The sequence below is a fragment of the Anas platyrhynchos genome, chromosome 6 (assembly GCF_047663525.1).
Source record: "Anas platyrhynchos isolate ZD024472 breed Pekin duck chromosome 6, IASCAAS_PekinDuck_T2T, whole genome shotgun sequence".
In the NCBI taxonomy this organism is placed as follows: Eukaryota; Metazoa; Chordata; class Aves; order Anseriformes; family Anatidae; genus Anas; species Anas platyrhynchos.
The window spans coordinates 22,472,045-22,485,909 of record NC_092592.1 but is presented as its reverse complement, the minus strand read 5'-3'; the positions used below and the strand labels follow the sequence as shown (position 1 = coordinate 22,485,909).

Here is a 13,865-nt window from a genome sequence, read left to right as displayed (position 1 = left end):
GATCGCTGTGACTGCAAATATATATACACACACACACACACACACACACTGAAAAGAGTATAGACCAGGCTATCATCTATCCAATGTTTGGTCTGAACAATTAAGACCATACAGTAAAGCTTAATGAACAACTAGTGTGACATTTGCTGTGACCTGCTAATAAATAAGCAGATTCCATTAGAAAGACACATCCTGAAATCATATACTGTAGGGGGTTATCCTTTAAAATGGCAACTCCATGCTGTAGGTTGAACACAACCGTGTTAGGGTTAAATATTTATCTTGAACAAAAAGGATATATCAGCTTTGATAATTATTAGAATTGTGTGACATTATGTATGGGTTGTGTTTCAATATACAGAAAAGCAACTCTGAATGCAGAAAGTGTAACATATATTCTAAGGAAGATCAGACTAAAAGGCCATATTAATCCATCCTGGCCTAAAACTGAGCACAGTAACACACTTTAAGTCTTCCTTATACAGACTTCTCCACCTTGCAGCCTTAGGCACTTGCATTGGAAGTAGACTCACGTCATTTTGCTAGCCCACATTCCCCAGACAATATTTAGAGCTTCAAAAGGTGATGGAATTCACAAGCTATTTCTCTACTGGGAGCGGGGGGATGGCAGGGGAGAAGGGGGTACAACGCACAGAATCCAAATCCATTTTTCCTCTTGCTGCATGGAGACCTCAGGCAAATAAAAGTGAAAATGATTAGCATTGAGGAATAGTAAAACCAGCAAGAAGAAAAATGCTGGCAAGCAGAGAAAAATGGCACGCCAAAAAACCCAGAGAGTGGATTTTCTGTAATTTCTTTCAACAAAAGCAATAGAAGGACTGTTTGTAATAAAAAATGGTTAGAGAAAGAAAAAAAAAAAAAAGATTGAGGTGTAAATTTTAAGTTATCAATTCCCTACTGAGCTCTGGAATGTTTTTATGTCTATTTTTTATATGTATGTGTTATATGTGCATGTGTGTATATATATCACTTAACACTCCTGCAGTCCATAAATACCCAGGCTTGCCATAATAAACTCACATTGCCTGATACAGACTCCACAAATGCCACAGATCTTTCCTAAAGAAACATTATGTCATTGGAGCTCTGCGCTTTGGGGCTTTCTTTGGGGAATTACAGGCTGCATGTTGTATTACAGAACATACGTACACCAAAGCTCTTAATAAATAAAAATAAGCTTCAAGATGAAGATCCAAAAGGACAGCCCATGTATCCAGATCTCTCACAATGGCAAGTGTACAGGTCCAATCCAACAAAGTCAGTAGTCAGACAGATGACAGTGAAAATAACCAAATACTTAATTTGAAGCATGTGTTTTCAGCATCTGTTGGTGAGGACTAGAACTAGTGATGTTAATCTACTTCTTTTGCTTTTCTAAGCTAAATAAGTATGATAAACAAATAGATATGTACACAAAGAACACTTGCATAGCATTGCAGCTATGTTAGATGTATTAAATAAAAACATCTACTCTTGCACAGTGATTTTCATCAGTATCATAGAATGGTTTATGTTGGAAGTGATCTCTGGAAGTCACCTGGTCCAACCCCTCTGCTCAAGCAGGGCCGTGTCCAGATGACTTTTGAAGATCTCCAAGGAGGAAGACTCCACAACCTCTCTGGACAACCTGTTCTGGTGCTCCATCACCCACACAGAAAATAAGGGTTTCCTGGTGTTTAGATGGAACCTCTTGTGTTTTAGTTTCTGCTCATTGCCTCTTGTCCTGGCACTGAGCACCACAGAAAAGAGTGTGGCTCTGTCATGATTGCATCCTCCCTTCAGGTATTTGTACACATCAGTAAGATCTTCCCTGAGCCTCCTGCTCTTCAAGCTGAACAGTCTCAGCTCTCTCAACCACTCCTCATAGGTACTCTACTCTCTCTGATAGGAAAGTACCTATCAGAGGTATTTATGAAGGAGGTAAGTGCCTTTATTTCTACCTTACAGTTGGAGAAACTAAGACAAGTGAGTCTCTGGAACATCCCGCCACTATGAATGGGAACTGGTGATGGTACATAACCAACCTGAATTACTTTGAAACAGCTTGGTAATCTCACAAAGATGAATGTGGCAATAATTTGCAGTAGCAGGGGGAACAACTTAAACCAATTTGGAAATCCCTTCTGCTGCTATTAAGTTGTTCCTAGTGCCAGCACACTTTCTAATATAGTTGATTTGCCAGATATTAGTACTTATGTTATATTAGTACTTATGTTACAGAAAGAGTCCATATCCCTAATTCCTCTAAAATTCCTTTCGAAATTCTATTTGGGAGTTTTTTTGTTTGTTTGTTTGTTTTTTGTTTGTTTGTTTTTTGCTATTTGAACAATCACTAGGTTTTCTGAAAGTGTTCTATGGGCACAGCAGACAAATAGAACAGCACATAAGGTGCTCTGACAGACAGAAAAAAGTACATGTAAGTACCTGTAATTAGCGTATGTAACTAGCAAGTAGCTTGTGCACAGCAGAATCAGATTTGATAGCTCATTCATAAAAGTCTCTGTTTCAGCGGGTGTTAAAGCATACACTTATATTTAAACAATGCAACATTTCTTACTTATTATTGCTTGCGAACATACCAGAAAATACAAAACCTAGTTCCAGTTTATAAAAAATACAAAAATGTTAAAATCACAGTTATTTGTAACTAGGCTTGATAATATGTAACTAGGCTTGACTAAATGTGTTTTAACAACCACATTTATGAAAAACAAGACACTGGAGGTAAAACTACCCAAACTTATTACTTGTGGGTGAAATATCTGAAGTAATAGAGGTCTGCAGGTAAAAAAATCTCTTCAGTGATACTGTCAGACCTGAAGAACAGACTGCGTATTAACAGATTTACTTTTTCTTCAATATCAATTATCATTTCTATTACAACTTTTACAGATGGGTTTTCTGCTACTAAGATGGGGTGCAGATTTGACTTTAATCCAAGCATTAAGATATAAGCATACATTTAATAAATGAACAGCACTTGGACATCGTAAAAGTGACAGTTAAGTGTGATTAAAACCTCTGTGGGTGACAACTGAAAAAGCAGTAAACAGAAAATGAGCATCATTGAAATGACAAACATGCTATTAATGTAAGATTTATATTTCAACCACTTTTCATCTTGAATCAAACAGAATTTGCATTTTTAATGACACAGAACTATAAGAAAATGTCATTTTACAAGGGGAAAATTGTTCCGTTTTACTCAGGTATGTTTCTCAGTAGTTCAACGTTAAATGGTGTCTGTCTGTGGTGCAGCACTGCTCCTCTGTCAACAGCTCCACATCCCAGCTCTGTTCCCTGGACTAACCAGTGTGGATCTCCTGTCACTGACCATATGATTTAGTTGGGCAGGAGACATTTTCTACAAAATGTATCAGTTTTTGCAGTCACCATCCAAAGCCAAGAATTGTTTTAATGGAAAAATTCCTGAAACACTTATTTACATAGCTACAGAGCTAGATTGGCAACAGTTAAGTTTTGAGGCTAAACTCTTCCAAAGCATGAACTCTATCTTGTAGTATTTACTTCAGTTCTCATACTCATCCTGTTTCCACAAATCTAACCAGAATTTCTCTCCCCTCCCCACAAATACACAATTGAAGCCCAATACTTCTGGTCTGTTCCTGCTAGAACATGGAGAATAAATCAGCCTCACAAGCAGAGGATAGGATTACAGGTAGCATTGCCATTTTACAGAGAGGAATCTGAGTGTCACAGTAAATTACTAAAGCTGGCTGAAGTCTCCAATTCATCAGTCCTGTTGTACTTAGCTACAGAAGAAAAACGGGCTACCATTTCCAATGACACACATCTACCCCAGGTCCTAAATCTAACATGGTGAATCAGAGGCCAGGTATGCTACTGCCCTGTGCAAACAAACAATAAGACAACTATTTCATAACCAGACTACTTTTCAAGTAAATGGCTGTGAACCAGGAAGCAAGTAGGTTCATTTCATAAGGGAAAAAAAAAGTTTCACTAGTCACCAGGTAATAAACATTAAGCTATGGCAGATAGTATTTTTTTAACATCAAAGAGCAGTTTGTCCTAGTTCTTAGCATATACTCTCCACATTAAGAGCTGTTTTCAGGCTCTTTTGAATCACAAAATTGTTATTGCCATGTGGATTTTATTGTTACTTTGCCAAAATTCATTTAGTTTTTCAACAGACTGCAGTTCCAGCAGTTAAGTGTTGCATGTAAGCTTCGTGCCTCAACCCGCTAGGAGGCTAATGCACACTGCCAACTGCTCCTAAGGATCATGGATGGATTCCTGGCATCTCCAGTTGGTTGGGGAATAGCAAGCTTAATGAGAAAAACCTCCATATTTCAATACTCCATAAATGTACCCCAACACAAGGGTAAGTTTCAAGGGGATAAACTCAAAGTACAGTGTACATGTGATGAGTCAACACAGTATTGTCAGCTAAACTTGAGCAGCACAGAAACTTCCCTTCTTCTACATCAACTATATATTTATAAATTGTGTATATATGCACACACACACACCTTTTCAACAGCTGATACTACTGAAGAGATAATTCTTGTGAGAACAGGAAAGTTACCTCCTAATAGCTAAAAAGTTCAATGTAAGTTGAGATCTGTCCTTTATTCCTGTCTCTGAGAATGACTTGTGTGACTTTGAGATAATTCACTCAACCTCCTGAGCACTCAGTTTCCCTCCAGTTACAGAACAGGTGTTACCTCTTCTAGCGAGTGCTGAAAGTCATTCTTCAGTGATATTGGGAGTAAGGTCTCTCTTTCCTTCATTTGTTCTTTCTGACCATTTTCTTATTTCTGTTGAAAATGGTGATTTTTCTAACAAGTGCCACAATTGTGGTAACTTAGGGCTTTATTACTACATAGTGTCATAGTACATTTATCTGAAAACTTCACACTGGAATTTTCTGATTATATTTGAATTATGGCTTTTGTTTAAGAAAAATGTGCATTTCTAATCCTTTAGCTGAAGAAATAAATTTGTAAATATTAGTATATGCTTAGAGCTCAGAGTCCAGAATAGAAAGAAACATCTCTCCATAGTCCACAAAATTAACAGTTTTCTTAAAATGACATGCATTTAAAGGTGACATGATTATTCCATAGCAACAGAAAGTATGAATGGAACACAGTCAAGTACAACCAAGCTTTAATCTGGCTAGCAAGGATAACAACATGGAATGAGGGCACAGGCAGGCAAACTATGCCCTTGTTTAAGAGGAACCTTTAAATTCATCCTGCGGAGATTTCTAGAACTTCCCGATTTCCTATTCTTTACTTGTATGCATCATCATCAAATTACACTCTGCTATTTTAAATCCGTGTTCTCTGGTGGAAATGCATACTTAATTTTCTGGGCACCTGAACTCCTGTATACATTTTATACTGCTCCTTGAATGAGATAATATGCCACATATAATTTCATAACTTGTTGATAAGTGAAGTTGGTCATAACTCTTCTTCTTATAAAGATTTCTACTAAAAAACAGCATAAGTCATGAAGCAATTGACTTCAAATAATTCTCCTGAAATTATTATAAATGTTCCATCAGGACTCCTGAAGCAAATGGACATCTCTAAAACAAGAAGTATGAAAAGTGATTTCTCTTTCTATATATTCAGCATAGAAAAAGTAATTCTGTTTCACTGGCTACCACTTGTTTCTAAGGTTTCTCTGCATCCAAATAAAGCTCTGCTTCCATCCACATTAATACTATTCAATTCATTTGGCATGATCTCTGTTATGTGAAAATAAAACTCTCCAACCAGCAGCTGAAAGTTGAAACTACAATGCTAACAGCTTTAAGCCTTAAACTCCACTGGCTGAAATCCTATATCCAAGCTTAAGCTTGAATCAGACAGTCTCTAACTTGAAAGAAAAACAAAACAGCACCACATTTTCCAAAAAAAAATAAAAAAAAAATGCAGGAAATGAAAACTTTTCATACAGTATGTAATTAAATAGAGGAACTTCACTGGCACGGGATAACAGAAAAAAAAGCCATTTGAATAGTTACCTATACAAAGTTTTGGAAGGGATATTGGATCTTGTGTTATAGGCTTTAGATGAATTATAACTGATACAAATCAAGAAAGGAACAACTTTGGTAGGATAGATTCTCTACTGTGCATTGTGCTGTAACACACCATCTCCTTTACCATTGGTATTGGCTTTTTAGGGGAGGACAATGGGGTGAATAGCTATTGGATCTGAGTTAGCCTAATAATTTGTTTTCATCATTATGCAACCTTTATATTCCATTTTCACTTTTAAACAGTTATCTTCAATGAATGTGGAAAGTATCACAAATATTTCAAAAATTTCAGTAATTTGTATTACATAAAATCAGGTAGCTCTGCATTGTATGTTTTCATGCAGTTCTTATCTAACCTATTGACCTATTGGATTATTTCATTATGATCTTCTAAGCAATCTGAAAATGAAAAATGAACAGTGCATCAGATAACTGCTTAAGAGGACAAAAAAATTCTTTGTTCAAAGTTAAAGAAACTTTTTCCAGCTTGCTGCAGCATACTGTAATTTAGCTTTGAGCCAGTTATTAAACAAGACAATAATATTATAATGGAAATTGTTTAATATACATCATTAATAGCAAAGTGCCTGCTTTCATTGAAGTAAAAATGTGTGCTATGAGCAGTTTTGAAATGAATATTTGATTCTAATCTTCCCTTGTGCATTTAATGACATGCTAATTTACATTTTAATTACTTCCTAAGAAATCAAAGCATTTGTTGACAGTAGAACATAATGTCAACTTCACAGTGCACTGTTGGTGGATGGTTAATGAACTTAATTAGATAATTAGTGATGTTAATTATCCTTCTATCTGAAGATAAAGATGTTACACAAATAATGCACTTTTCAAAGAAATACCATTTTATGTTTGCTTATTTTAACTTAGTTAACCCAAAAAGCAGGTAAAAGACCAATAGAGTAATTAGTAAGAAAAATGTTTGTTTAAATAAGAATTGTGATTATATTTCAGATAATATATTTTTTAAACTTCATTTCACCTACCATGGACTGTTAAGATGAGCTTGTCCATCCTGCGTCCTTACTGTTATATCTAAAATAAGTTCATTTCATCCAACACCAGAGAGGTTGGATGAAACCCACATACTTCCACCCCTTAAACATTCTCTGATCTAATTGCCTCAGTATTGTTTGAAAACCCAGGCTGGTCAACATCCTTCTTGATTTTACAGTTGGTTATTGAAAGACGCCGTAACTATACAGGAAATAAGCAGTTAGTGTTTGAAAGTGCTGATCCAGTATTAGTTCTACCACTAACCATCTTGTGTGATCATGGCAAAGTCTCTAAATTCATGTCCATCAAGTTGACGTAAAGCTTTTTTTTTTTTTTTTTTTTTTTTTTTTTTTACCAAACTCAAAAACCCACTGACAGCATTTTGAGCTAATGCTGATATTACGTGCTGGGGCCAAGTATTCCACACCCCTACAAGGGTCTGCAGGTGCACCATCAGTCTTCAGTTCAACATGAAACACTTCTGCTTGAAAAGTCTTGTTTAAAACTACCCTCTAAAATACAGACTTTTGCACACAAATGTCTGACCCAATAGTTTGCAAATATGATTTAAGAATATTAGTTTCAAGCAGGTCATTTCTCAGTGTTCCTTCACACTTAATGCAAAACACCAGTATATATGGCTGCAAAAAATGAGAAGCAAGATTGACAGCCAGGAGTGAATGAAGTCCCAGAACTCTATCACCCTTTGGCAAAGGAATGCAATTAATGAACCCAAATGAGAGAGGACAGGCATGATCAGGCCTGCTGTACCACTCAGGAGGCTGTGCATTTCCTGGAAAGCATAACAACTATATCTACAGCCCCGAGGCAGCATGTCTTACAGTTGTTAGAAGTATTCTGCTTGTAACCTTGCTCAGGCATTCATCCTCAGAAAGAACCTTAAGACCCTCAGCATGGTAGAAGCTGATAATGGATTTGCAATTTACTGAAATCATAAATGGTTGGCTACAACAGTCTCTTGCTGCTCTTGCAGCTTGTTGAAAACAACAAAAATAACTGGTCATTGCTAACCTAAAAATTAATTACATACCCTAAGATTTCAACAGCAAAATGAGGAAAGAAGGGTAGGGAACAGGGAAGGCAGAAGAAGATCAGAAGACTTGTTCTGAAACAGGAAAGCCAATGATTTTGAAACCTCTAGTACTGTATTCAAGAGTTTTATAGACCCTCCTGCTGGTGAGCTTGCCCAACTCTGTCACCTCTAAGTGCTAAAGGAGCACCTGACTTTGTATAGTGCTCCTCTTGCCCCTGCATGGCTATTCAGACTTCCAAGAAAGCACAAGGTAGCAAATACCAGAAAAAATTGCACTTCCACTCCTAGAAATGTGATCAAACTCTTCTTTCTGAATGCTCATGTGTTCCAGACAGAGACCTGAGCAGACCATGAGACAGCAAAACAGATTCAGGAATATGTAGAAAAAACAGCTGTATTTGGTTGCTTGTTCTGACATTTGCCATCAAAAAGCAGGGAATCACCTTCACTTATGTTCCGCCTTAGCATCAAGAAACACTTTGTTACTGTGAAGGTGACTGAGCACTGAGGTTGCCCAGAGAACTTGTGGAATCTAAATCCTTGGAAACACTCAGAAGCCATCTAGACATGGTCCCTGGTAACTTGCTCTTAGTGACCCTGCTTGAGCAACAGGTTTGAACAACATGACCTCCAGGAACCCCTTTGACCTCAACCATTCTGCAATCCTGTCATCTTTTCCTTCAACGTATGCATTTAAGATGAGAGGCCAAAATATAATACTGAACCAAATTCCAAGCATTGTTTGACATTATCTGTGTGCTTTCCATTACAGACATTTTGACACTATTAATAAGTGACTATTTTCATTTGCCAAACCCTAGTTGTAATCCATAATTAGGTTATTTCTATATTGGTACAGCAACAATCACACCAAAAGCCTAATCCTATTCAGTGTAGAGACATTCTTAAAGTAAAAAAATAAAACAACAACAAAAAAAACACACCACCTCAGCTAAAATAGTCTTCTATATGAAATTTGCAGAAGCTTTATGTTACATTAGACAGGAATCCCATTTACTTTCAATTTTTGTGCTCACAGCTTCCTTTGATACTGAGAATCTCACCTTTTATCTCTGTTATAAAGTGTATGAAGAAAGTGAAGAAAGGACGGTGGAAGTGCAAAGGAATTCATTTTCTTCCCCCTCAATTTCTATCTCTGAAAATTACAGCAAGTCCTTTCAAATATAGGCTGGAGGGAAAAGCAGGGAGAGGGAAAGTGGAGAAGAATATTTGGAATTGGATCTTTGCATCTCATTGAAAGGAACAATTTATCAGAGCTACAGAGCTGTCAGTCTTTGACATGATAAGGAATAACACCAAATGAGTAATGTTTCCTTCAAACCCAGCTCCTTTAATTACAAGCCCCTTCCTTGCAGAAGAGAGACAGAAGATGCAGAAACACCAATTTCATGCACTTGTGCCTGAATAATGTCTCCGTGCTGCCTTTTCCAGATGGCAACCTTTTCACTGGAGGAACTAATGATGTGGGCATATTTAGGGAAAAACCAATAACGGAGTCTTTAACCTTCAACAGCAAAAAGCATGTTGTACAAAATGTTCCTTGGGATACATTTACAAATATCAATTACATTGCTCACTGAGGTGTAATCAGCTGTAACAATCAAAATTAATTTTAAAAAATAATTAAACAGACCCCAGGGCAAATACTAGATGCTCTTGCAGTATGACATCACAGTCTACATATGTACCTGGGAAGAACTTGCTCACTCTAAGTAGCAACGTGATTTTAAGGATTGAAAAAGGATGCTGTGGCACAGTGAGAGAAAAACTGCTGCTCAGTAAGGCACTATCAGACACATTACTTAGGTATCATAGCCTTACCAATCAACACACCTAGATCTGAATCAATTCACTGGGGATAAAGCTTCAACCTGATGCAGCTTAAGCTAGAGGGTTAAAATTCCCTGAAGTGATGCTGTAACAGACTGTCTCTTCAAAAGGAGGAAAAAAAGACCTTGATACATTCAGCATTGCAATAAGATGTTAATGCCCAGTCCTGAAGTGCCCCACTGAAGCAGTTCAAAGCTCTCAATATTCTGTCAATTGAGTGCTGCTCTACCCTATAGCTACTCTAGCCCCAACGTACACAACTAACTACTGTGTTGTTTGTATTCTAGACAAATGAGAAGCAAAAACATAGAAATTGTTAAGGCTGTCAACCTAAGTTCTTTATATCAATGACTATTTCTTTATTCTGCATTTCTACTATGATCATGACCATGGCTCACTATAGCATTACAAATAATAATATAGCCTTGATACTAAAAATTCTGAGATATCACACTCAGTAAAACACGTATTCTTACAGTACTCCATTTTATAGCTAGCAGTGTAGGATTCACCAAGACTCATAAAATTACCCAATGTCATACAAACACTACTGCAAATAAATTAAGAGAAAATGTGTCTCAAGACAGGCACTACCAATTTTGTCATTAGAGCCACAGCCTGGAAACACAAACATTGTTTCCACACAGATGAGAAATGCAAACTTATATGCTTAACCATTCTCATGAATATTGCCCACACAAGTAACTCATGAAAGGAGATCTCAGTGGCTTCCAAACCTTCAGTTTGCTCTCTGGCTATTCTGTTCCCCACTCTGCCACCCCATTTCTCTTTTGTGACTTATTTTTTAAACTTGATTTTAAACATTTAGAAAGCTGATGGAGGTTCTGAACATCAAAGTTAGTCAGATTTAAAGTTATGGATATTATCATGCACCTTGCCATGCTGGGGCCTTAGTTGCTTAAAAGTACACTGCTAACAGACAATGTTGACAAGCAGGATTTAAGTCACTAAATTTGAGGTACAATAGGAATATGAATATTATACAGATGACCTGACAGACTACTAATAAATCCAGTGAGTAAAACTGAAGGCACAACTATTCAGCTTGCATTTCTACACAGACCTGGATTCCTAAAAAACACGACATGAATGCAGTTTGTCCAGCAGAAATACCTATTCTCACACACAGAAGGACAAATTGCTTCTAGAAAAAAATGTTTTCCCATTCCATGCGAGCTACACAATCACTCCATACATGGGCAGACCACCCATTGGTCTAAAGCTATTTCACACCATGTCACCTTCAGCAGTGACGTTCTGAAACTAACCTAATACATCCTAGCTGACCAGTCAGGGTCATGTAGGTACCTCTGTCCAGTGCTCATGAGTGCTCCCCAGTACAGAAGAAAAAAAACACATGACCTGCCCTTGAAGAGTCCAGCATAGCTTATTAAGTAAAGGTCTTACCCCACTCACTGATACCTCCACTTTTAGGCAAGTGCCAAGTAAAGCTTTCTGGCTCCTTCCATCCAGGAGATAAGATAAAATTATTCATAATTGTCTCTCTAGTCTTAAAGTCTGGGAAAGGAACCTCAACAGCCATGGGTGTCTAATTTCCAAAGGAACACACCAACTGACACACACAGAAGCCTCGTAAGTCAAGACAAGCTGCCAGAACCATATCAAAGGCAGAGAAGGTGACAGAGACAGAAAAGACAGCAAGGAGATGTTACCTCAGATTTGTATGTCATTTCCTTTGTATTCCGGCCAGGCATCAGCCTAATAGCTGAAGAAAGACTTTCACTCCAGGAATTGTGCTTGCTCTGGGATGAGCTGGGCCCCCCCTTATTCTGGAGAATTCTCTTTTCTGATGCTGTGAGCCAAAAATGAAAAGAAAAAAAAAAAAAAAAGAAAAAGAGCTTGTAAGACTTGAAGTGGAGCTTGTGAGAAGGTCTTGTAGGTCTTGTGTAATGTGTATCAGTCTTACACAAGATACAATGTGGTAGCACCTCACTTCAGCTTTTCTTTACAAGAGAGCTGAATTAACGTGCTTTTCAAAAGCCTTTATTTAAAAGCCTAATTGAGGTCTGCCATATACCAATGTCACTGGGATGATCTTTTTCACCCAAATATCCTCCCTCTTATTAAATTCTCCTGTGGGATACATTTATCTAAGTACACCTCTCTTTCTTACGGTACAACACCAGCCCAAACCCATCACCAGATGATTATAGAAGGGCTGGGGCATGACACAGAAAACAGTCACAGTACTGGATTACAGAAAATGAGAACCTGTTTCATCTAGCAGGTGACATGCAGAGGAAGAGTACAACCAAGGAATTAGCAGCTCTCCATTAAGCACTGCAATATCTATGGCTACTACAACAAGTGTTAAATAAAAGAGCAGAGACCTAGGAAGTTTTGCCAAGCTTTTGCCATCATTTCTTCCCATAAAGGAGTGATCTCAGTTATCTTCATGTCCCTCTCTCTGTCACTTCCTTTTACAGAGAGATCCATCTTGTAGATGTCCTCCAGAGCTTGCCGCCTCTGAGAGATGAGTTGCTTCCAGATGATTTCTACAGTTCTCAGAATCTCCTGATGAACTAAGAAGCAAAAGAAACTACAAATGAGTATTTTTTGTGTAACAAGTCAAGCAGCAGACAAATCAAAAGCACCTAATTTTGAACAGCTCTGGTCCAGAGTAACTGCTGGAGTGCATAGAGTTGCTCCATTCTGTCCAGTATCTATACACATCTTAAGCCAGACCATTTAGTCTATTATAGAAAAGAGAAGGACATTTCTTTTATTATATTTCAAATCCCTGAATGAAATGAGTAGGAGTGACAGATGATTCTACCTGGTTCCTGCCTTGAAAAAACACCTCATCAGAAGTTTGATGAGCTTATTATCACACAGAGTTCTAAAGCACATAAAGGCCATTCCTTTATATTGTCAAATGTCATCAGAAACAGTAGGAGGAAGGTAATCAAGTCATGAAAAAATCGGATGCTGCAATGGGCTGTACAAGGAAGTCCTGAGCTGTTTTGCTGTCTTTCCCTGCAAATCAGACTGATCTGACTGCTTCATACCCAAACTAATACATTAAAACAAACAAACACAAAAAACCCCACACATCTCTGCAGTAAGGTTCAGCTGATAGCCCACACACCGAATCCAGCCCAAGTGTTTTTTTCATTGTTTTTTCTAAAAAGAACCATATGTTTCTTTCTGTGTAGAACAGCCACCAAGCTACACAGGCCTTGAAAACAGAAACAGAACTACAAACAGCAGGTAGTTGGGCACTGATAGTGGCCACAACTTGGGGAAAATATCTCCAAACATACCCATTACTCCTGAGGATGTGGGATATGAATTTGGAATAAAAACATACCGTAGAAAGACCTCTCTGTGCTGTGCTTGCAGTGCCTAAACACTCTGAAGAAGGAATTCAGCAGCACTTGCACAAGTTGCTTGGATAGCTGTTTAGACCAGGCACTTTTGTACCCTTTAAGCTGAAGCCAACATGCAATAAATTACCATCATCTGGAGTAGGTAGGCTGCCTTTTTCCTCTTCACTGGGTGCAAGGAAAATTTGGTGATGAGAAGCTAGTCTTGGTTTGGCATCCATCCCAAAACCTTCTGGATAGCTGTGACAAAAGGAAAAGAGAGCAGATGTAGAACAAACCAAAGACAATGAAAAAGCTAGTTATTTCTACTCATCCACTCCTACTTTATTCATGTAGCAGGCTACGTTCCAAGGCTCAAAGGCCTACATCAATCACATGACATTGCAGAGTTTACGGGAAATGGGAATTAAATCCCTGTAAGTCTGATTTCCAAAGTCAAGGAGTATTCATCAAGATCCTATGAATCACTGTGTTCTACAAGCCTTATCCTGCAATCCTTGGTGCACTTTACCTACCATTT

The 13,865-nt window shown here is 37.8% G+C and overlaps 1 protein-coding gene across 6 annotated transcripts in view; it reads right to left on the bottom strand.

Annotated features, from left to right (window-relative positions):
• WDFY4 (WDFY family member 4) overlaps window positions 1-13,865 on the bottom strand; it is a 175,037-nt gene that overhangs the window by 61,061 nt on the left and 100,111 nt on the right. For all 6 annotated transcript variants that reach the window (XR_005266603.2, XR_005266604.2, XM_072039558.1 and 3 more), the window contains 3 exons: window positions 13,476-13,585; window positions 12,350-12,541; window positions 11,672-11,811 (listed from right to left, as the gene is read on the bottom strand). Coding sequence is in view for 4 of the 6 variants with exons in the window: in XM_072039558.1 (XP_071895659.1) it covers window positions 11,672-11,811; window positions 12,350-12,541; window positions 13,476-13,585 (442 nt within the window). In the remaining 2 variants the exon portion in view is untranslated. The remainder of the gene's footprint in view (window positions 1-11,671; window positions 11,812-12,349; window positions 12,542-13,475; window positions 13,586-13,865) is intronic.